General features: G+C 41.9%; 1 protein-coding gene across 4 annotated transcripts in view; it reads right to left on the bottom strand.

Annotated features, from left to right (window-relative positions):
• The window catches only part of LOC143793370 (catenin alpha-2), a 1,050,189-nt gene that overhangs the window by 87,957 nt on the left and 937,997 nt on the right, over positions 1-24,235 (bottom strand). For 2 of the 4 annotated variants that reach the window (XM_077280276.1, XM_077280278.1), the window contains one exon: positions 9,099-9,245. The exons of the other annotated variants lie outside the window; for them this stretch is intronic. In XM_077280276.1, coding sequence (XP_077136391.1) covers positions 9,099-9,245 — 147 coding nt within the window. The remainder of the gene's footprint in view (positions 1-9,098; positions 9,246-24,235) is intronic. 4 annotated transcript variants of the gene reach the window in all.

The following is a 24,235-nucleotide window of genomic DNA, read 5'->3' on the forward strand; positions in this document are numbered from 1 at the left end:
CCAAAACGCGTGTCGGGGTGACGCGCCAGCCTAAGGGTATATATGTCTGCCACTCACTTTAGGTAATTATGTACATCCTGGCATTTATTATGTGGTACTTTTTATTTGATAGTTATAACGCGACATCCTCCCTGGCTTATCCCATGTAAACAACCATAGTGGTTCTAATTAGTGTAACCGTGTGTTTCCATAATAGAATAAATATTGGGGAATAAACAAGATGGATACATAGTATGTGATGGGTTGGTGTAAGACTTTTTTTTAGTATAAATTAGATAAAGTACCTGGGTATTACTTAGGCTGGGGTGCCCACTTTGCACAGCTGTTGGTGTTTTTTAGTGGCTGTATTTTATGCCTTTTGTCACTATCATTTACTTGTCTAATCTTTTGATATTCTAAATAAAATTTTGCATTTATTATGGACACTTTGAGTTGTAATTAGTGTTGAGCATTCCGATACCGCAAGTATCGGGTATCGGCCGATACTTGCGGTATCGGAATTCCGATACCGAGATCCGATACTTTTGTGGTATCGGGAATCGGAATCGGAAGTTCCCAGTGTATGGTTCCCAGGGTCTGAAGGAGAGGAAACTCTCCTTCAGGCCCTGGGATCCATATCCATGTAAAAAATAAAGAATTAAAATAAAAAATATTGATATACTCACCTCTCCGGAGGCCCCTGGACATCACCGCTGGTAACCGGCAGCCTTCTTTGCTTAAAATGAGCGCGTTCAGCACCTTCCATGATGTCACGGCTTCTGATTGGTCGCGTGCCGCTCATGTGACCACCACGCGACCAATCACAAGCCGTGACGTAATTCTCAGGTCCTAAATTCCTAGAATTCAGAATTTAGGACCTGAGAATGACGTCACGGCTTGTGATTGGTCGCGTGGTGGTCACATGAGCGGCACGCAACCAATCAGAAGCCATGACGTCATGGAAGGCCCTAAACGCGCTCATTTTAAGCAAAGAAGGCTGCCGGTTACCAGCGGTGATGTCCAGGGGCCTCTGGAGAGGTGAGTATATCAATATTTTTAATTTTAATTCTTTATTTTACACAGTAATATGGATCCCAGGGCCTGAAGGAGAGTTTCCTCTCCTTCAGACCCTGGGAACCATCAGGATACCTTCCGATACTTGGTGTCCCATTGACTTGTATTGGTATTGGGTATCGGTATCGGCGATATCCGATACTTTTCAGGTATCGGACGGTATCGCTCAACACTAGTTGTAATTTTTGTTTGTGGTTTCCACATCCTCCCCCTTTCTGTGCGGCTAGCACAGAAGAGTTCCAGAGCAAGCACAACCCTTAAGTTAGGGTAATAGTTTTTGGTGTACAGCGTGACTCTGAAGCAACAGAGATCGCTTACATTTCTCACGGGGTGAGGTTAACCCACGTGTTAGCTCGGTGTCCATCCACCATTACTTAGCAGCAGGTATCTCTGCACGGTGGACGCGAACCCATCTCGTATCTATCTCTCATTACTCTGTGCATTCCGCTAGTCCTAACAGATCTTCGGGATTCATTTTTGGGACAGTCAATGTTAGAAATCTGCTTTGTATCGATTTGCTCATTTCTAATAAAAATGATAGAAAAATAAATCTATGTTCATGACAGGTAACTAGCACTAGAGTCTCATCGGGAGACCCCAATATTGACCTTATGTATTTAGATAGTTACGTGACATTCTAATAAGCCATCAGTGTGAAGACGGGATACCGCCCCGGAAGGAGCATACGTCTTAGAGGACTGGGCAGACTTGAGTATTTTTTTTATCCTATTTAAAACCTTAAAATGAGTCAGTTGACTAATCAATATTTTGATAAATTTGTGCAGATCGAGTTGCAAAAAAAAAATTGAAACTGGCTTCGAATCGATTTGGTAATTTCTAAAAGCAACGCAAAGAAAAAATCTATGTTCATGATGTACAACTACTATTACAGTCTCGCAGTGAGACCCCTATATTAACCTCATATACATTTACATATATTTGTAAAATTCTAAAAAAAAAAAAAATACAATTCCATCAACATACAGCAACAACAGAATGAATTATGGGTAACTAATGAGTAGTAGAGGAGTAAATCAATGGAATCCATGATTGTATGGCTCCGCCATGTCATCCATAATACAAGCTATGATGTATGAGCGGGGGTGGATATTGCGGTGGGCAGCACCCCCGTGGAGCACACAATGCCCACAATGCAATTTTTTTTAAACTCCAGAACTATTATGACAGTGATTGTGTCTCTTTTTGAAGCTCTCATCACCGGTGAGAGATGCATTAGATAACAGAACACGGGGCGTAATTATCACGGCCGCGCCAGGACCCTGCTGAGCGCGTTACAAGATAATGAATATAATATTCATATTTTTATCTAGTGTCTAAAAATAGCAGGAAGTTGGAGAAATTCATTATTTTGCAAGCAAAGTCTGCCCCTTCATTTATAATTTTTATGGATTCGACCCCATTAGAGGTGCGCCTTCTATATAAATCTTTGCTCGTTTTCGCCCTGCTGTTTTTTCATTAAGCCGCAGCTCCGGCTCACATTAAAACACCTTGTTCATGTATCATTCAGGCATGTGACCGATTACCCAATGTCTTTCAGTTGTCAGAGTAATGAGAGGAGGAAGTGAATGAGGAATGAATGCCACCGTCCCCCGGGATGGACAGACTCATTTCTATCATCATCACTTCTACAGTATAATTGTGTCTTAAACGCATCCCTCAAAAAGTTCAGCACTTTTGATAGTTCCCAGCGCAGCGCCGGGGCCTTGGCGCGTTCCCAGCCGTGTGAGGAGAGGGGCGAGGATTAACATTAAAAATGCATTTTCCGGGATGCCTTGTGAACTGCCATTAATATGTTATCTGCTTTAGTGCTTTTCTAATTCTTTCAGTGCTGCAGTAATTGTAATCCCTGAAAAGCCATAAAGGAATCAAAAAAAGTGAGCGGCTGCTGTATGCTTTATGATGAGGAATGATAGAAAATACACAGAGATAGATAGATAATAGAGAGAGATAGATAGATAGATAGATAGATAGATAGATAGATAGATAGATAGATAGATAGACAGATGATAGATAATATACAGATAGATAATAGATAGGTAAATAACATATAATAGAGAGATAGATGATAGATAGATAATAGAGATAGATAGATAGATAGACAGATGACAGATAATATACAGATAAATAATAGATAGATAAATAACATATAATAGAGAAATAGATGATAGATAGATAATAGATAGATAATAGAGAGATATATAGATATATATTAGATAGATTGATAGATAGATAGATAGATAGATAGATAGATAGATAGATAGATAGATAGATAGATAGATAGATAATAAATACATAATAGATAGATAATGGAGAGACATATAGATAATAGATATATGATGGATAATAAATAGATAGCTAGATATATAATAGATAGATATTAGATAGATGGATAGATAATAGATAGATAGATAGATAGATAGATAGATAATAGATTATAGACAGATAATTCTATGACAGGTGATAGATAATAGATAGATGTAAGTAGATAATAGATTTCTGGTTTTGCAGTAATAATCTCGTCTTCGTCTCCGTAGATTCATGTGGACATTTCCCAATCTCTGTGACCCCGCTTCCCGCAGTCTGGAGACCCCTGCGGCTTCTGCTTTCACACTAATGTCTATTTTTTTCCAAAAGGAGTCTTTTTTTCTGATGCTCTCTGGCTCTTTGATGTCATATCACAGACAGGACAAGTATTATTATCAAAGTGTAAAGAAGAACATTTCTATTCACTGACAGCAAGCAGCTGTTGATGAAATTGTAAGCCAAGGTTTTTGACAAAAGTTTTAGAACTTCTTTTTAAATCTATTTTATATGAAAAAAAAAAATCAGGAAACCCGAGCTAAGATCCATTGCACTAAGAGCCCCAGGTATTGAGCGACTCTGCCCTCGGTTCTCTCGGTGCAGTTGTTCCCTTCCTATGAGCCATATTACAGCGGCTCCTTGTCAGTATTCCAGGCTGGCTCCCTGTAAATTCTGCCTGTACGACGATCACGTTCAGCGCAGGAGCTCACAGCATGATCAAAACAGCACTCAAGATTACACCAAGCATAGACAGGAGCCAAAGCGCGTCAGTCACCGCAACGTGGCTGCAAAGTGAATATATATGAAGGCGAGCGGTCGGGGTGACACCGGCATAAATCATGAGACAGGCAAATAGAGCTCCTTCAGGTGTGATAAATGTCTCCAAATGTGGCGAGAACTCCTTAATGCTAGAAAGAACACATAAGTGATTATCAGGAGCGATCCCGGCGTACGGCAGGCAGGTTCACATGCAGCGGAGCGCCTCCTGTGGAATATTACAGCTACTTGCGGTGAAACCCCGGCTAAACGAGAAGAAGTGGATGCGGCTCTTATTTAATGAGAGACACACGTGTGCGCGCAGTCTGACAGATTGACGCCATTAATCATCCCTTTCTCCATGGGAAATCAGACTCTGGTGTACACACCTTGTGGCGTCGCCTCCCCGGAGGTGGTGGACGGTGGATGCCCATCATTGTGGCATGTTATAAGATGATTTGCATTTCATTATTCACACTTTTTTTTTGCAGACTAAGGGTACCGTCACACAGTGCAATTTCCATCGCTACGACGTTACGATTCGTGACGTTCTAGCGATATCGTTACGATATCGCAGTGTCTGACACGCAGCAGCGATCAGGGATCCTGCTGAGAATCGTACGTCGTAGCACATCGTTTGGAACTTTCTTTCGTCGCTTGATCACCCGCTGACATCGCTGGATCGTTGTGTGTGACAGCGATCCAGCGATGTCTTCGCTTGTAACCAGGGTAAACATCAGGTAACTAAGCGCAGGGCCGCGCTTAGTAACCCGCTGTTTACCCTGGTTACCAGCGTAAACGTAAAAAAACAAACAGTACATACTCACCCGTCGGTGTCCTTCAGGTCCCTTGCCGTCTGCTTCCTGCTCTGTCTGCCGGCCGGAAAGTGAGAGCAGATCACAGCAGTGCTGCGCTCTGCTGTCACTGTACGGCGGCACTCAGAGCAGGAAGCAGACGGCAAAGGACCTGAAGGACACCGACGGGTGAGTATGTACTGTTTGTTTTTTTTACGTTTACGCTGGTAACCAGGGTAAACATCGGGTAACTAAGCGCGGCCCTGCGCTTAGTTACCCGATGTTTACCCTGGTTACCCGGGGACTTCGGCATCGCTCCAGCGCCGTGATTGCAACGTGTGACCGCAGTCTACGACGCTGGAGCGATAATCATACGATCGCTGCGACGTCACGGATCGTGCCGTCGTAGCGATCAAAATTTCACAGTGTGACAGTACCCTTAGTTTTAGAGAAGAGCAAATCTATCGAAATCCAATTCTCCCGCTTCACTCGACTTTGGCAGAAAAATTTCATTGGTGTAAATTTTTTTTCAACACTGATGAAATTGCTGGAATAAACAATTGATAAAATTAAAATCCCTCACCTATCCTGGCACTGTAGCTTCCCAGTCTTCCTCTGTTTCTATCCCTCCCTCTGGCTCCAGTCTTCTCTTCTGTCTGACCTCGCGCAAAATGGTGTCATTACTGGTCAACGGCAAAGAAGTGCCGAGGTGCGAAACCGGAAGAGAAGATCTGGAGCCGGAGAAAGGGAGCGCATCATCAAAGGATCAGGTGGGAAACTATGGTTCCAGGACTGGTGTGGGGTAAAAGTAAATGTAAACTTTCTGTTTTCTCTTTTAATCCCTTCTTGGCCCTAAGAGCTATAGGAGGCTTGGTCAGCATTTTGTTTGGTTAGTGGAAATCCCCAAAAATTCAGGTTTCGTAAAATGTTTAAATAATTTTGGGGAGATTTGAAGCTAAATCGATTCTCCTCAAAAAGTTTCCAACAATTCTACAAAGTTTGCTTAAAGTGTAGTCAAAGTGTCCTCGTTAATTGGCCGGATAGATTGCATTCTGTATGGGCTGAAATTTGCATCTCAACCACTGAGTGGCCACATACCGGCACTAACACCATAATCGTCTCCCAACAGAGTATCTATAAATCGTGTTTAATAAAAACAAAGCGTGCACTACTCACTGATCTGCCGAGCCAAAATGGAAACGTTAAATTACACATCTGTAAGATATATGCTTTGAATAAGCAATTAATATTAGATCAGGAGGGATTCAACTCCTGACACCCCCCGCCAATCACCTGATAAAGGAAGTCTCATCCCCCTATCTCATAACTTGTCTGCTTTAGTAGATATTTTGAATTTCCAGAATATTATTCTAAAGTACCGTATTTTCCGGCGTATAAGACGACATCTTAACCCCTGAAAATCATCTCAAAAGTCGGGGATCGTCTTATACGCCGGGTACGGTGTGTGCAGGGAGTGATCCTGGATGGTTCCCAGGATCTGGAGGAGAGGAGACTCTCCTTCAGGCCCTGGGATCCATATTCATGTAAAAAAAAGAATAAAAATAAAAAATATGGGATATACTTACCCTCCGATGGCCCGCGGCTCTCAGCGGTGCAAGCGGTGGCCTCCGTTCCTAAGGATGCATTTTGCAAAGGACCTTTGATGATGTCACGGTCACACGACCGGTCACGCGACCGCGGCAACTTTTTTTTTCATTTCTCCTCTGTTTTACTTTCTGGAAGAGTATTGTCAACTAAATGTTACTATTCTCCATTTTGTGCCCGGCATATCCCTACACAAACTTACATTGTTCAATCAGCGTCGATAGTTTTAGACTGTGCAGGGACATATATTAATAACAGACAGAGGTAATGAGTTAAACCATTTATTTTTACAATTTTTGGAGGAATATCAGAGGAACAGCAAAAAAAAAAATTTACGTTAAATTTTCCCAATTTTTCCTTCATGTGGAATTCCAAGAATTTTGATGCTCCAAAAATATTATGATTTTTCTGGTTTTTGAACATAATGACAAAAGTACAGTAAGGACTGACACAGACAAGGCCTCACGAGAGAGAAAGTGGCAGTGACACATGGAAGTCACATGCCATAATATTATTGTTTCTCAGGTTATTGGAAAATACATGTGACAGTCCCTGTGATCGGCCAATAGTCAACGGGAGCCATAGATAAATATTATCAACCAGCGAGTGTCACCCATTTCTAAGATATATTTAAAAGGGGCTGGCCGCTCTTAAACTACAAGTCTGCAGTCAGTCAATGTGACTGCCACTCAATGCCGGCACCGGAAAATCTTCACAGCCCACCATGCGCACAATGTGGAGATTCACAAGTCTGCAGTCACATAGAGTCACATAGAATGACTGCAGCCATGAAGTTTAAGACTGGGGAATCCCTTTAAATAAGTCGCCAAATGACCCCAGTTTTCATGACTGAAAAGCTACAACACGGAATAAATAAGTCCAAGTTTTATTTTGAATTTCAATGGAATGCAGAGTTACTTAGTTTTAGGAAAATAGATATGAGCTAAATAAATAGATAGATACTGTAGATAATAGATAGATAGATAATAGATAATAGATAGATGATAGATAGATAGAGAGATAGATAATAGATAGATAGATAGATAGATAGATAGATAATAGATAGATGATAGATAGATAGATAGATAGATAGATAGATAGATAGATAAATAGATAATAGATAGATGATAGATAGATAGATAGATAATAGACAACAGATAGATATATAATAGATATATAGATAGATAGATAAATAGATAAAAGATAGATAGATAATAGATAGATAAATAGAGAAAGATAATAGATAGATAGATAGATAGATAGATAGGTAGATAGATAGATAGATAGATAGATAGATAGATAGACAGACAGATAATAGATATATAGATGATAGATAGACAGATAATAGATAGATAGATATTAGACAGATAATAGATAGATAGATATTAGACAGATAATAGATAGATAGATAGATAATAGACAGATAATAGATAGATAATATATAGATAGATACATAATAGATAGATAGATGAATAGAGAGAGAGATAATAGATAGATAGATGATAGATAGACAGATAATAGATATATATTGATGATAGATAGATAGATAGATAGATAGATAGATAGACAGATAATAGATATATAGATGATAGATAGATAATAGATAATAGACAGATAATATATAGATAATAGATAGATAGCTGTGCCATGATTAGGATGTGTAGAACATAAGAACATCCACTGAACTCCACAATGTCGCTATTTATCCTGTAACCGTTTCTTGGCTGGAGCCGCTGTTTCCTGTGGATCTGATCCCCCAGACATATAGTTGTAGTAATGCACATCGTGAGCTCTCCATACAGCAGAGGACGGACGGTGAGCAGGACCCGTCTCATTCACACTATACAATTGTCAGTCTATCTGGTGTATATGTGCTGTGCGCTCTCGGATGTCCCCGTCTTTATCATCAATCCTAAATGTCCTTTCCCACTCAGTTTTGACTTTGGGCCATGGAACTGACAGTCTCTCATCAATCAGAGCAATGAACATTTCATTGAAAAGGTTGTGATCATGTTCTTTTTTCCCCTTTGATTTATGTACTGTGCATTATTGCTCCTCGCTGGCTCTCGTTGAGATGTGACAGGACACACATTGGGTTTCAAAAGCCAAAAAAAAAAAAAGTAAGGCAAAAATCCCTGTAGGCCGACAACCTTCACATGACCCTCTTTTGCCCTTTTGTGCAACAGTTTTGACATTTTGACAGGTTTAATAGGCACCCGGGAGGCAGCAAAGGAAGAGAAAAGATCCAAGACAATGTATCAGATTTTTCTAAAATGCTACGGAATACATAAAAAGCCAAGCAAAAGCACCGCTCTCAGGGAAGGGAAAAGCAACAGCCATTAATCCTCAATCCCAGCTATATAAACCACAAAAGAAATGAGCCATAACTCGGGCTTTGCACTGTAGATTGTCTGCAGATCCTTAACACAAAGTTTACACGGCATGTTAGCAATGGCAGTCGAAAAAGCAAAAAAAAAGCATTAAAGCACAAACAGAAGTGATACAATCCAGTAGACAGGATGGAATGCAAATGTAATAGAGATGTAGAATAAAGTTGGGATGACTTACCATGGATGAGTCCCTGCTTCCGTTGCCGAAAAGGGCTCCTTCAGCGCAGGAGGGGAGTAGGTCGAGGGAAAGTTGACTATCCCTGCCCCCAGCTATGACATCACCTGCTACGTCATAAAAGGTAGTGAAAGTGCTCTGCACTCCGGGCTGATTTTCAAGAAATATAGAAGAGAGAAAGTGTAAAAGAGTAAAAAAAGAAAGAATGTACAGGTTTGTTTAGGAAATTACAAAAAAAAAGGATAAAAAAAGAAAAAGAAAAGTATGCACGAGGGTTCTGTATATAGTAAAAAAGTAATAATAATTATAATACTTGATGCTCTAGCCTCTGGTACAGAAGTATTAGTAAAATTATTAGCTCTAGATGAACTTTTCAAATTTGGGAAAATATTAGTCTCCAGATTGGGAAAGGATATACCGCATCATACATCCCCTCCCCCAAATGCCTTTTTTTTTACAAGCAGAGCATTTTAACCACATTTAGAGGCAGCTGGTGATGTCATTACTAAGGATGGGTGAATATTTCCACTTATAGCCAATGGACAGAGCGTCAATTTTTTTTTCCATACCAAAAAAGATAAAATAATAACATAATGAGATGCTATAAAAATGGAAAAATGAGTGGATAGGAAACAAAAACAGTGAAATTTATGGGTTAAAATGGTATGACATACTGAATATTGCTTACAACAGCCTTTCAAAAATATAAATTACTCCGATTCATTCACCCATCCATAGTCAACACACTTTCATTAATATTTTGACACGATGATATTTTGGGCTGTGGTTATGTACAGTGTACAGCAAATTATCAGCAATATATAGAGATTAATTAATCAGTTTCATTTATTTGCCCTATTACTTTATGGTAAACTCAAATATTGATGTGATATGAAATACACTTTGTTTTAAAAAAAAACTAAACAAAATAAATTTTAATATAAACATTTTGAATATGTGATAAAGAATAATAATAGAAAATTAGATATTGTTCTTAAAGGTACGTTGATGATCTTTTTTTGATGTTTTTTGATTTAGAACTATTTCTCATTGTCTATTATTATTTTTTATCACATATTTAAAATTACTATTCCAAAAATTCTAAAACTTTACATCTTTAGTTTTGTCTGTTAATTAATTGCAAAGAGAAATTTATGACCTTCAATGTGTTTCTATCTCCTGTCCATACAAATCACTTCCTCTAAAGGAAGAGTCAGACAGCCATATAACTTGCAATGCAATGCTCAGACTGACCGGCAGTTCTGGTGGCCTGAGCGTTACAGCTGTTTAAAAATACATGCTGTAACACTTGGGTCAGGAGAGCTGCCGGCCAGTCCGAGCATTACGTTAAGATCCTTTTACGAGTTATATGACTGTCTGACTCTTCACTAATACACATTGCACAATGTTTCAGTTAAAATATAAATCATAAATATAATAAAATGTACAACTATTTTGAAAATAGACAAATATGTTTTAAAAGAAGACAAAAATAATCAAGAACATTTGCAATAAAAATATTAAAATGCTTCAGATTAAATATAGAAAAATGTAGAATATTTACATAGTAAACTAAATCCTACTGAGCCTGTTTATTAAATACTTTGCATTTTGCCTTTTGCAGAAGGCATTTATGGCATTATTCTTGTTGATTCTTAACAATTTGCACAAGTCCAGCAAAAATGAAAAAAACATTTTGCTGCCATTTTGCTGCATTTTTGATGACCAGGAACGGGTTAAGAAAAAACAGAAAACCTGTTGTGACAACTCAACATTCATGAGGAACATCTGTCCACTTGTGCAGGGCTGAACAATTTTTAATTATGCCAGATGTTATATTACTTTGTTCAGTAAGTCAAGGGACATGAACCATTGTTTCATATGAGACTGTGTTTTGCCCCTTTTTTGAATGCTAATTTATGGAATGCCTGCTGATTACAGATTGTGTTAGCCTCCTGCGGCTTACTAGTCTGCATCATTTTGAGTACAATTATGCAGTCTAATTGAATAAAGTGAACAATGAGGGAAAAGCCATGACTACCTCTTTCCCAATCCAGTGGGACAAAATGCCCTGAAATGGGAGCTGACGGATATAAAAAGGGGCCTGCTCCTGTCACCAGTGTGTTTCTTCAGGACTTCAGCCTTGAGATCATGGATTACAGAACTGCTTCACTGCTCAACACTGAGCCCACAAATTCATTTTGATCCAGGTTGGGACAATTGGATCACCTGACTTACACATCACTGTGCTCGTTCAGCTTCCTAACTTTGCCACTAACTCCTCTCAGTGGGTGCCTGCCAAAAAAGAGGTACTGCTGGTTGGGATAGTCGGTGCTGGATGCCCTGTAGTCACTGAGGTTCCAATCACTGGTGAGCCAGGGGAAGGGTGAGACTCTGTCACTTGCACTATCTTGTGTTCTTGCTGGGAATGTAATAAATGCTGTTAACTATTGGAGACTCAATAAAGTCTTACCAGAGTAAGGGACCCGCATCCTGTGTGGTCGGAGTAGTGTTTTGCCAATGGGAAAGGAGTGCAGGCATTCAGTGGTATGAGCTTGGCCAGCAGACGAGAGCACCCACTAGCCATCGTATCTCCACACCTATCTTTGGCCTTCTATTTTTGCCAGTGTCACTTCCCACCTAATCCTTTAATTGACTCTTCCTTTTTCTCATGTGATTGCATGGAGGGAAGAAGGAAGTGTAGCCAACTGGAAAATTAGGAGCATGGTGAGGTGAATTCGGAAAGCCACAAGTCAGGGTAGACCCATTGACCTAATGCTTTTGCATAGTGGGCTGGACCACACATAGAAGACGAGAGGATGTGAACTTGATGGAAACTACATAACCAGGAGATCAGACCAGAAAGAAATGGAAAGTCTGAAGCAGACAAACCACAGGCGGTATTTTGGAAAGATGAATACACCATATTAACATAGACCATTAACAGTACCTTATGCTTAGTGCAATGAAAGGCAACTTGTAAAACCAGATGTGGAACACAGTAAAAGGTGGCACCATAGAGTAAGGCAGGCGAGCCCAGCCGAGCCACGACAAGTGCGACACAGCAGGGCAGGTATGGGAAAGGCAGAGCAGAGGGAAATAAAAGAGTTTACTTATCTCTTTTCCTGCAGATTCAAATTTCACCAAAACTTTTATACGTATAAAAGCGTTTCGATCTCCCTTGATCAGATTTGCCAGAATTGAATATTCAGGAGAGTCACTCAAGTCTTTAACCCCTTACTGACCTCGGACGGGATAGTACGTCCGAGGTCAGCTCCCCTGCTTTGATGCAGGGCTCCGCGGTGCGCCCGCATCAAAGCCGAGACATGTCAGCTGTTTTGAACAGCTGACATGTGCCCGCAATAGCGGCGGGTGAAATTGCGATTCACCCGCCGCACTTAACTAGTTAAATGCCACTGTCAAACGCAGACAGCGGCATTTAACTACCGCATCCGGCTGCGCGGCCGGATATGAGCGCATCGCTGACCCCCGTCACATAATCGGAGGTCGGCGATGCTTCTCCATTGTAACCATAGAGGTCCTTGAGACCTCTATGGTTACTGAGCCCCGACAGTGTGGTCGGCGCTCACATCATACCTGATTTTCTACTACATAGCAGTGAACAGCAGATCGCTGCTATGTAGCAGAGGCGATCGGGTTGTGCCTGCTTCTAGCCTCCCATGGAGGCTAGTAAAGCATGGCAAAAGTTAAAAAAAAGTTTAAAAAAATGTGAAAAAAATAATAAAAATATAAAAGTTGAAATCACCCCCCTTTCGCCCCAATCAAAATAAATCAATAAAAAAAATCAAACCTACATACAGTATATTTGGTATCGCCACATTCAGAATCGCCCGATCTATCAATAAAAAAAAGCATTAACCTGATCGCTAAACGGCGTAACGAGAGAAAAAATTGAAACGCCAGAATTAAGTTTTTTTGGTCTCCACGACATTGCATTAAAATGCAATAATGGGTGATCAAAAGAACGTATCTGCACCGAATTGGAATCATTAAAAATGCCTGCTTGGCACGCAAAAAATAAGCCACCAACCAACCCCAGATCACGAAAAATGGAGACGCTACGAGTATCGGAATATGGCGCAATTTTTTTTTTTTTTTAGCAAAGTTTGGAATTTTTTTTCACCACTTAGGTAAAAAATAACCTAGTCATGTTAGGTGTCTATGAACTCGTAGTGACCTGGAAAATCATAATGGCAGGTCAGTTTTAGCATTTAGTGAACCTAGCAAAAAAGCCAAGCAAAAAACAAGCGTGGGATTGCACTTTTTTTGCAATTTCACCGCACTTGGAATTTTTTACCCATTTTCTAGTACACGACATGGTAAAACCAATGATGTCGTTCAAAAGTACAACTCGTCCCACAAAAAATAAGCCCTCACATGGCCAAATTGATGGAAAAATTAAAAAGTTATGGCTCTGGGAAGGAGGGGAGTGAAAAACGAACACGGAAAAACGAAAAATCCCAAGGTCATGAAGGGGTTAAAAAGACTTTATAAACTTAAAAAATAAATTCGTATCTAGAAATACATAAATGTTTTAATTTAATTGATAAAAATAAAATGCAGAAAATGTAGACCTAGAGTCCAAACTGCATGGTTTACACTTTCATAAGATAGATCGACATTTTAGTACCAGTAAAATAAAGAACTCAGAAGGAACTTTGCTGATGCTGAGGGACTAGATAAAAAATATAAATAAATCTCCCGAGCCATCCTAATTTTTTTAAATACATTTATTTCTATTTAATTTTTTTTAGTTTCGTTCTTTTTAAATAGTATTTCTAGATATTTAGTGCTATAACTAAAAAAGTATAGAAAATAGATTTAATCCACTCTCAAGATCTATTGCTTGAAGTTTACATGGTCTCCATTGTGTTAATGTTAAACCAACCCTACTGAAGTAATAATGAGTTGAAATGTTGCAAAAAGCGCTAAACTGATTCTCCAGTTTTCAAGATTGTGTACTAAAGGTGTTCCCTGCACATAAACTTTGGTATGATATATGTAAGTCAAACATTCAAGACCTTCTCTATGAATCAAAAAGGAGAGTCCTTGAAAAAAAATAGGCTCTGCTCTTTCCTCCAATGGCCAATGGTGTGTCCGACCACTGGAGTTGATTGTGGAGAGATTACCAGTTAATCAGCACTAGACACACTAGAAACAAAATCTGGTTTTGAGGATTACAATAATGATGCAAAGCGGGGTAAATAAACTATAATTATCTAACCCTTTAAAGTCCACTTTTTTTTCTTTTGCTCTTTGGTTTTTTACTTCCCTTGTGGCAGGTGTCATAACTTTGTTTTATTATTAAGTTAGCCATAAATGCCTCATGGCTAAGCTTCACAGGAGGATTGACTAAGTTGGCAGCGCATGAGTTCCCTGTGAGTCTTTCATCTAATTGCAGTTGTCATAAATAGATAGCAACCTTTAAACTTAAGCAATTGCAGTGAGCTGCAATTATTAAAGCTGAAGGCAGGTGCTGGGTATGTTGCACACTCTGGTATGAAGAAGGCTCAGCTTCTGAGCAAGCTTAATACTTTGCTTTTTGACAAAAAATGTACATCATGTGTTATGATACAGGAAAGATATATATCTTTGTACCGTGTTAGCCAGTAGATAGATAAATATTTAGAATTGAGAGTCCTCAGTGGTTGACACCTTCTAATGGCTAACTGAAGAGCTGGTAAAAAACTTGCAAGGTTTCAAGACTACTCAGGTCTCTTCATCAGGCATAGTCTAATACAATATCTGTAGAATCACATATTTATACACAACTCAGCAGAGAAATAATACAATCGATAAGACAAGTGATGCGAAGCAGAATTATTTTTATGGGAGAGGGATGAACATAAATATTGGAACAGTTCATAGATAAGGAGTGTGAAAGTTTTATTGTCCACTGATTGGGGTCTGGTTCTGTGCTGTGATGCCTCCACAAGGTCTGAGGAGCAAATTTCTTAATTGATGTAAAAGTCATAAATCCATGTGGCACATTCATTCCGGCACTGAGCAGTACCCAGTTAAAATGGTCCCCAAACAATAATGTATATGTAAAATAACAAACAAAAAAAGTACTCACTCTCTCCAGGTCCAACGTTGGCTCATGCTTACTGCTATGGTCCCTACTTTTTGGCTGCAGCGGTAACGTCATGACTAGGGTTGAGCGACTTTTATTTTTATAGGATCGGGTCGGGTTTCACGAAACCCGACTTTCTCAAAAGTCGGGTCGAGTGAAATCGGACGATCCTATAAAAAAGTCGGGGTCGGGTCGGCCAAAACACGAAACCCAATGCAGTGCAATGGGATACTATGGTTCCCAGGGTCTGAAGGAGAGGAAACTCTCCTTCAGGCCCTGGGATCCATATTAATGTGTAAAATAAAGAATCAAAATAAAAAATATTGATATACTCACCCTCGGACGCGCCCTGGTACTAACCGGCAGGCTTCCTTCCTAAGAATGAGCGCGTGAATGACCTGCGGTGACGTCGCGGCTTGTGATTGGTCGCGAGCGGTCACATGGACAAGCCGCGACATCAACTAAGGTCCTTCACGCGCTCATTCTTAGGAAGGAAGGCTGCCGGAAAGAAGCAGGGCACGTCCGAGGGTGAGTATATTCCTATTAGGTATATACTCACCCTCGGACGCGCCCTGCTTCTTTCCGGCAGCCTTCCTACCTAAGAATGAGCACGTGAAGGACCTTAGATGACGTCGCGGCTTGTCCATGTGACCGCTCGTGACCAATCACAAGCCGCGACGTCACCGCAGGTCATTCACGCGCTCATTCTTAGGAAGGAAGCCTGCCGGTTAGTACCAGGGCGCGTCCGAGGGTGAGTATAGCAATATTTTTTATTTTGATTCTTTATTTTACACTTAAATATGGATTCAGATACCGATTCCCGATATCGCAAACATATCGGAACTCGGTATCGGAATTCCGATACCAGATTCAGAAGATCGCCGACCTCATGGCCGACCCCACACAGGGGTCGGGTCGGGTTTCATGAAACCCGACTTTGCCAAAAGTCGGCGACTTCTGAAAATGGCCGACCCGTTTTGCTCAACCCTAGTCATGACTACAGCTCCCATCACCATTGTAGCCAATCGCTGCTGACTCTACTGATGTAGACAATATGAGCTTTAATATGGTCACTCATGGCTGGTTAAGTGAACTATTTCTTTATACTTTTATTTTGACTGTTCACACTTTGAAAAATTACTGGTTTGGTTTCAGTACCATTTGAGAGTCACATCTATGCCACAAAAACAAAAATAAAAAAATAACAAAGTGTAATATATTACATAAAAAAACAACAGAAGGGCTTGTACAAATGACAGTAAAAATTGAATTAGTGCCGTTTGTCGTTTTGACTGGTAGCACTTGCACCCATGTTATTCTATGGGTCAGTGCATGCCTGATTTTCAGACCAAGAATCGGATGGCACTTGCCAATTCAAATGTCTGGATCTAAACATTCTCGAGTGCAAGACGATTTTCACAGGCTAACAATATAGAGAAGATGGAGAACATTTTTTTCTTACACCTTCGAGAAAATCGGATACCACTCTGATCAAACTCTGATCAAGGTGTGATTCGCATAATTAGACCAATTTTTTTGGATTATAAAAAAAACTGTCTTGCATCTCTACCCTTAGAGTTTAAAGGGTAAAAAACATTTGAAATATTATAGTCATCTTTCAGATTTTTTAGGTTGGAAACAGGACAGGAGACCTTCACTGATTTCTTGAAGGAGCGTGAAGATGACTTAATTGGTGTATGATCACAAAATAACATCTATGAGAGCCTGATCGAGCATAAGCTGAGGTCCATTTGATTGAACGATCATTGCTGAGAGTCTCAGAACTCAAACGTACACTTATCGAAAATACCATATGTCAAAAGTTTAATTTTATAAAAGTTTAGTTAAGCTTTAAATATGATTGTGGGCATTTAGAAATTGTAGACCTTGGTTGTGAAAAAAGTAATTATTAAAATAGTTGTGTTCTTTTTCTATATGAAATCTTTTCAATAACTTTAGAATTTTATTTATTTATTTTAGCAAAATGTCTTAAGCCTCTTGTCAAAAGTTTCAAAAATGTCAAAATATAAATAAAAATTATTTTTTTCAGGCCCCACGATGCATACAAATACATTATGCATCTGGTGACCTTATGTCTAGCATCACAAGGTAAATTTTGTCTGACACAAACGTCTATGAATAGTGGGAAGATATGTAAATTTTTATGATTTGTGTAATCATAACTGCAGTTGTATCAGTTATAGAAATGTATTTATGCTTGCTTGCTGGATGCTAAGAATTATGGAAAAGTGTTGAGAAGATGGCTGTTAGGTGAGTGTAATCGCTAATTTGAGTAAAAGTAATTGTGTTTCGGGTACCATTAAATTCTCATCATATTTTCCATACACATACTTTCACCATGAAGCGGTTCCCAAAAGTGTGTTGAGTTCAGTCGAAACAATCGTAGAAATAATTTTGCATCATTTTCTATGATGATAATAAGGCAGTAGAGCACAACTGAGAATATATTACAAGATAATCAAAAGATAATTACAGTCTTGTTCAAAAGAAAGGACAGAAGAAAACATTCTCTGCAGTTATAGATAGGAATATATTGGAATTTTCCAAGATGGACATGGTCAAGTTTCAAAAATATTTTTCAATGCTGCTTAAAATTGATAGAAATTATTTAGAGGATATAATTATGAAACCAAATTATTCCCCAAATTGGACGCTTGGACAATGTAGATTTCATTTTGTATCACATATTTAGCAGTTTCTTTAAGATTAGTGTAATCTTTGGATGTATTTGCATTACAAATAAGATATTTAAAAAGGAAAAAATGATAAAATTTTTAGAAATTGACAAAAATGATTAAAACAATATATGTTGATCAATAGGAACTAATTAAATTTAGTTTTTTGATATATAGTAATGAAACAGAGCATAAAGTGATCATTTAGAAATGTTAATCTCCTGAATTTCAATTTAGCCAAAGTCACTAAATTGAATTGGATGAATCAATTTGCATCCAATAACTTTGGTGGAAATCTGGAAGAAGTTAAAAATGCAATAAACTTTTATATCTCCTTGGCTTTCCGCATACATGTCCTGCTCCACATGGCCCCATGGGGTAAATATCATAGCAGAACCCTACAGAAGACTGGAACATAGTGAGGACCAGATCGAAGAAAAATGAAGGGGAGTGATGGTGGGAAGACTATGAGGAATGATGAGAAGAGGTGTTAGGGGTCGAGTTCCCGCCTCTGCACAGGGGGAATCTCAGGCCATCTCCGCTGCGCTCTCCCATTCTTCTCCAGCCACAGTGGAGCCTGCTCAGCAGAGACGTCGGTCCCAGCGTGTCGCTCAGGCTGACTCTGTACAAAGAGTTGCTGCTGCTTTTCCAGCTTCTGCTATTGAAGCCAGTGTTGGGCAGCGGCGAGCAGATGCTTCTGGGACTAAGTCCTGCTTTTCTCGTTCTGAGCATGCCCAGAGTAAGATCTCTCAGTGGAGATCGAGGGTCACATGTTCAGATACTGCAGTCAAATCTAATAGAATATAATAATAAAATCAAGTCCTTCTAGGAAGGTCCTGTAGGTGCGCAGGCTCTGTGGCAGCCTCTCATTGGTCCTTCTAGGAAGGTCCTGTACGTGCTGCAACTATTTAAGGCTCGCATGGCCGCACGGCCATGCGCTAGTATCTTTCTAAGTTATGTGCTTTGCGCCAGTGTGGTCATGTGAGTTTGTGTTCAGGGACCCAGCTGAAATAAGCCCCTAGAATGCTGGCACCTCCGGTGAGGAGATTAGGTGTGTATGTATTCAGGGACCTGGCTGAAATAAGCCCCTAGAATGCTGGCACCTTCGGCGAGGAGATTGTGTTTGTATGTATTCAGGGACCTGGCTGAAATAAGCCCCTAGAATGCTGGCACCTCCGGCGAGGAGTTTTGTTTGCATGCATGACCACTGACTGCTCTCATTTGGGTGGGTAGCCTGTGCCTCTGTGAAGACTAACAGGGCACAGAGCTTTGCTTTCATGGCTACTCTGTGAAACTAACAGAGCTAGTTCATACCGCCATATAGTGCCACCGTTTGCTAGCAGCAGGTTCTCCGGCACGGTGGACCCCGGGCTGCGAACGCATCTATCTCAATAAAACATTTATATTTACTTGGTGCATTCCACTAGCCCTAACTAGCGCCAGGGTCTGGCTAGTAAATGGTGGATGATCAGCGTCTACAGCTGTACATCCAGTAGCTGGAGGGTAGGTTGGCGGCTCTTGAGCGCACAACCTCAGCTGTGGATGTTACCGCAGTCGCTGCTCAGGCTGCCAGTGTAGCTGCAGCCAGTTTGTCCTGCAGCCAGTTTGTCCTCTGCCACCCCTGCTCCGACTTTATCCCATCTCCCGCTTCCAGACAAGTTTGCTGGTGACAGTAAGCTATGTCGGGGATTCGTGAGTCAGTGCTCCATACATCTTGAGCTCCTGGCTGCACGTTTTCCTACGGAATGGGCGAAAGTGGGATTTATTTTATCCCTTTTGTCGGGCAGGGCGTTGGATTGGGCAACGCTGCTATGGGAGCGTAATGATCGTGTGGTGCAGAGTGCTCCTCTCTTCCTGGACACTCTGAAACAGGTCTTTTTGGGACCTCGTGTCACCCACGATACCGCGCTCCAATTGTTGGCAATAGCACAGGGTTCGTCCATGGTCAGCCAGTTCGCCGTCCAATTCCGAACTCTGGTCTCTGAGCTGGAGTGGCCGGATAAAGTCCTTATTCTGGTGTTCTGGAAAGGACTGGCAGACCATGTGAAGGATGCCTTGGCCACCAGGGAGATTCCGCCACACTGGAGGAGCTCATTACTATATCTACCCGCATCGACCTCCGTTTTAATGAGCGGAGGTTAGAGCGGACCCAGTGTGGGCAGAGGTTTCGGCTGGCTCCCACCTTCGCCAGACCTCTAGAATATTCCGTTCAGGCATCCGACTCCCATGAGGCCATGGAGGTTTCTCGAGCGGGACCTCAGTCTCGGACCGCTGGAGTACCCGTGGTTTGTAGAAATTGCCAACAACGACATTATGCAAATAAATTTCCACGGCGGTCAGGTAAATGATCGAATCTAGTAACCATTGGAGGAGGTTCACTAGATACAGCGGCGTTTTCCTCCAAGCTGTCCTTCAAAGGGACAATCATGTTAGGCTCATCCTCTCTAACAGTCGAGCTTTGTGTGGACTCTGGAGCAGAGGGGAATTTCATGTCCTCTGCTTTTGCTCTGCGCCATGCAATACCCCGGTGATGCTCACCAAACCGGTGACTGTTAGAGTAGTGAATGGGTCGACACTTCCCACATAAATCACACATCAGACTGTCCCTTTCACGTTATCTATGTCCCCTTCCCACCAGGAGATTATTTCCCTTCTTGTTCTTCCCAAGGGAATGGATGAGATTCTGCTGGGAATACCCTGGCTCCGTTTCCACTCCCCACATATTGAGTGGACCTCTGGGAGGATATTGGGTTGGAGTGATTCATGTAAGGGCAGATGTGTGAGGGAGTGCGTTCAGGTTACCTCTACTGAGATACCCGCAGATCTCTCTTCCCTTCACAAGTGCTATTGGTCCTATGCAGACGTCTTCTCCAAAAAGGCTGCGGAGACCCTTCCGCCTCACCGTCCCTATGACTGTCCTATTGATCTCTTGCCTGGAGCAGAACCTCCTCGGGGACGTGTCTATCCCCTCTCTCTCCCGGAAACGGAGGCTATGCCCCAATACATCCAGGAGAATTTTGCAAGAGGGTTCATTAGGAAGTCAGTGTCACCAGCAGGGGTGGGGTTCTCCTTTGTGCAGAAGAAGAATGGAGAGTTACGTCCTTGCATAGATTACAGGGGTCTTAACGCCATCACTGTTAAGATTAGGTACCCGCTACCCCTGATTTCTGAGCTTCTTGATAGGCTTCAGGGAGCAAGGGTATTTACCAAATTAGATCTGCAGGGTGCTTATAACCTGATTCGCATCCATGAGGGGGACGAATGGAAGATGGCGTTTAACACCAGAGATGGGCACTATGAGTATCTGGTGAAGCCCTTCGGGCTCTGTAATGCCCCAGCTGTCTTCCAAGACTTTGTCAACGACATCTTCCGGGATATGCTCTCCACCTCGGTCGTAGTCTATCTGGATGATATTCTCATCTTCTCTCCAGATATTGACTGCCACCGGAGAGATGTTGGCAGAGTCTTCGACCTCTTACGGGCAAATTCTCTTTATGCAAAGTTGGAGAAGTGTATGTTTGAGCAGGAGTCTTTACCTTTCCTGGGCTATATCATCTCAGCCCAGGGATTGGCTATGGATCCTGCCAAACTACAGGCTGTGATGGACTGGCAAGAACTCCATTCTCTTAAAGCGGTGCAGCGCTTTATGGGGTTCATTAATTATTATCGCCAGTTCATTCCCCACTTCTCAACTTTGGTAGCTCCCTTGGTAGCCCTCACCAAGAAGGGAGCAAATCCCAAATTGTGGTCTGAAGAGGTCTCCAGGGCCTTTTCTTCTATTAAGTCTCAGTTTGCTAGCACTCCCTGTTATGACCCCAATGGCGAGGGTCTCAGAGGAACGTGGAAGTCTGCAGAATACAAAAATCCAGCTCATAGGGCAGTGGTAACTGGGTTGACCATATATCTACTCCTAACGCCAACACTAGAAGTAGCCGGGGATCATTCCTACGTTGATTCTAGATGACACGCGCCAGCCGGAGAATCTAGCTACCCCTAGTAGAGGAAAACAAAGACCTTTCTTGCCTCCAGAGAAGGGAACCCCAAAGCTGGATAGAAGCCCCCCACAAATAATGACGGTGAGGTAAGAGGAAATGACAAACACAGAAATGAACCAGGTTTAGCACAGAGAGGCCCGCTTACTGATAGCAGAATAAAGAAAGGTAACTTATATGGTCAACAAAAACCCTATCAAAATCCACACTGGAAATTCAAGAACCCCCGAACCGTCTAACGGTCCGGGGGGAGAACACCAGCCCCCTAGAGCTTCCAGCAAAGGTCAGGATATAGATTTGGAACAAGCTGGACAAAAATACAAAACCAAAACAAATAGCAAAAAGCAAAAGGCAGACTTAGCTGATATAACTGGAACCAGGATCAGTAGACAAGAGCACAGCAGACTAGCTCTGATAACTACGTTGCCAGGCATAGAACTGAAGGTCCAGGGAGCTTATATAGCAACACCCCTAACTAACGACCCAGGTGCGGATAAAAGGAATGACAGAAAAACCAGAGTCAAAAAACTAGTAACCACTAGAGGGAGCAAAAAGCAAATTCACAACAGTACCCCCCCCCCTTAGTGAGGGGTCACCGAACCCTCACCACGACCACCAGGGCGATCAGGATGAGCGGCATGAAAGGCACGAACTAAATCGGCCGCATGAACATCAGAGGCGACCACCCAGGAATTATCCTCCTGACCATAGCCCTTCCACTTGACCAGGTACTGAAGCCTCCGCCTGGAGAGGCGAGAATCCAAGATCTTCTCCACCACGTACTCCAACTCGCCCTCAACCAACACCGGAGCAGGAGGCTCAGCAGAAGGAACTACAGGCACAATGTACCGCCGCAACAAGGACCTATGAAATACATTGTGAATAGCAAACGACACAGGAAGATCCAGACGAAAAGATACAGGATTAAGGATTTCCAATATCTTGTAAGGCCCAATAAAACGAGGTTTAAATTTGGGAGAGGAGACCTTCATAGGAACAAAGCGGGAAGAAAGCCATACCAAATCCCCAACGCGTAGTCGGGGACCCACACCGCGACGGCGGTTGGCAAAGCGCTGAGCCTTCTCCTGTGACAACTTCAAGTTGTCCACCACATGATTCCAGATCTGCTGCAACCTATCCACCACAGAATCCACCCCAGGACAGTCAGAAGGCTCCACATGACCCGAAGAAAAGCGAGGATGGAAACCAGAGTTGCAGAAAAAAGGCGAAACCAAGGTGGCGGAACTAGCCCGATTATTAAGGGCAAACTCAGCCAACGGCAAGAATGTCACCCAATCGTCCTGATCCGCAGAGACAAAACACCTCAAATAAGCCTCCAAAGTCTGATTGGTTCGCTCCGTCTGTCCATTAGTCTGAGGATGGAAAGCAGACGAAAACGACAAATCAATGCCCATCCTACTACAAAAGGATCGCCAGAACCTGGAAACGAACTGGGATCCTCTGTCTGACACAATATTCTCAGGGATGCCGTGCAAACGAACCACGTTCTGGAAAAACACAGGAACCAGATCGGAAGAGGAAGGCAGCTTAGGCAAAGGAACCAAATGGACCATCTTGGAGAAGCGATCACATATCACCCAGATAACGGACATGCCCTGAGATAGCGGAAGATCAGAAATGAAATCCATGGAGATATGTGTCCAAGGTCTCTTCGGGACAGGCAAGGGCAAGAGCAAACCGCTGGCACGAGAACAGCAAGGCTTAGCTCGAGCACAAGTCCCACAGGACTGCACAAATGACCACACATCCCTTGACAAGGAAGGCCACCAAAAGGACCTGGCCACCAGATCTCTGGTGCCAAAAATTCCCGGGTGACCTGCCAACACCGAGGAATGAACCTCGGAAATGACTCTGCTGGTCCACTTATCCGGGACAAACAGTCTCTCAGGTGGACAAGACTCAGGCCTATCAGCCTGAAATCTCTGCAACACACGTCGCAGATCCGGAGAAATAGCTGACAAGATAACTCCATCTTTAAGAATACCAACAGGATCAGTGACTCCAGGAGCATCAGGCACAAAGCTCCTAGAAAGAGCATCGGCCTTCACATTCTTTGAACCTGGTAAATACGAGACAACAAAATCAAAGCGGGAGAAAAACAATGACCAGCGGGCCTGTCTCGGATTAAGGCGTTTAGCAGACTCGAGATACATCAGATTTTTGTGATCAGTCAAGACCACCACACGATGCTTAGCACCCTCGAGCCAATGACGCCACTCCTCAAATGCCCATTTCATGGCCAACAACTCCCGATTGCCCACATCATAATTTCGCTCGGCAGGCGAAAACTTCCTAGAGAAAAAGGCACAAGGTTTCATAACAGAGCAACCAGGGCCT

Source organism: Ranitomeya variabilis, chromosome 1 (assembly GCF_051348905.1).
Source record: "Ranitomeya variabilis isolate aRanVar5 chromosome 1, aRanVar5.hap1, whole genome shotgun sequence".
NCBI lineage: Eukaryota > Metazoa > Chordata > Amphibia > Anura > Dendrobatidae > Ranitomeya > Ranitomeya variabilis.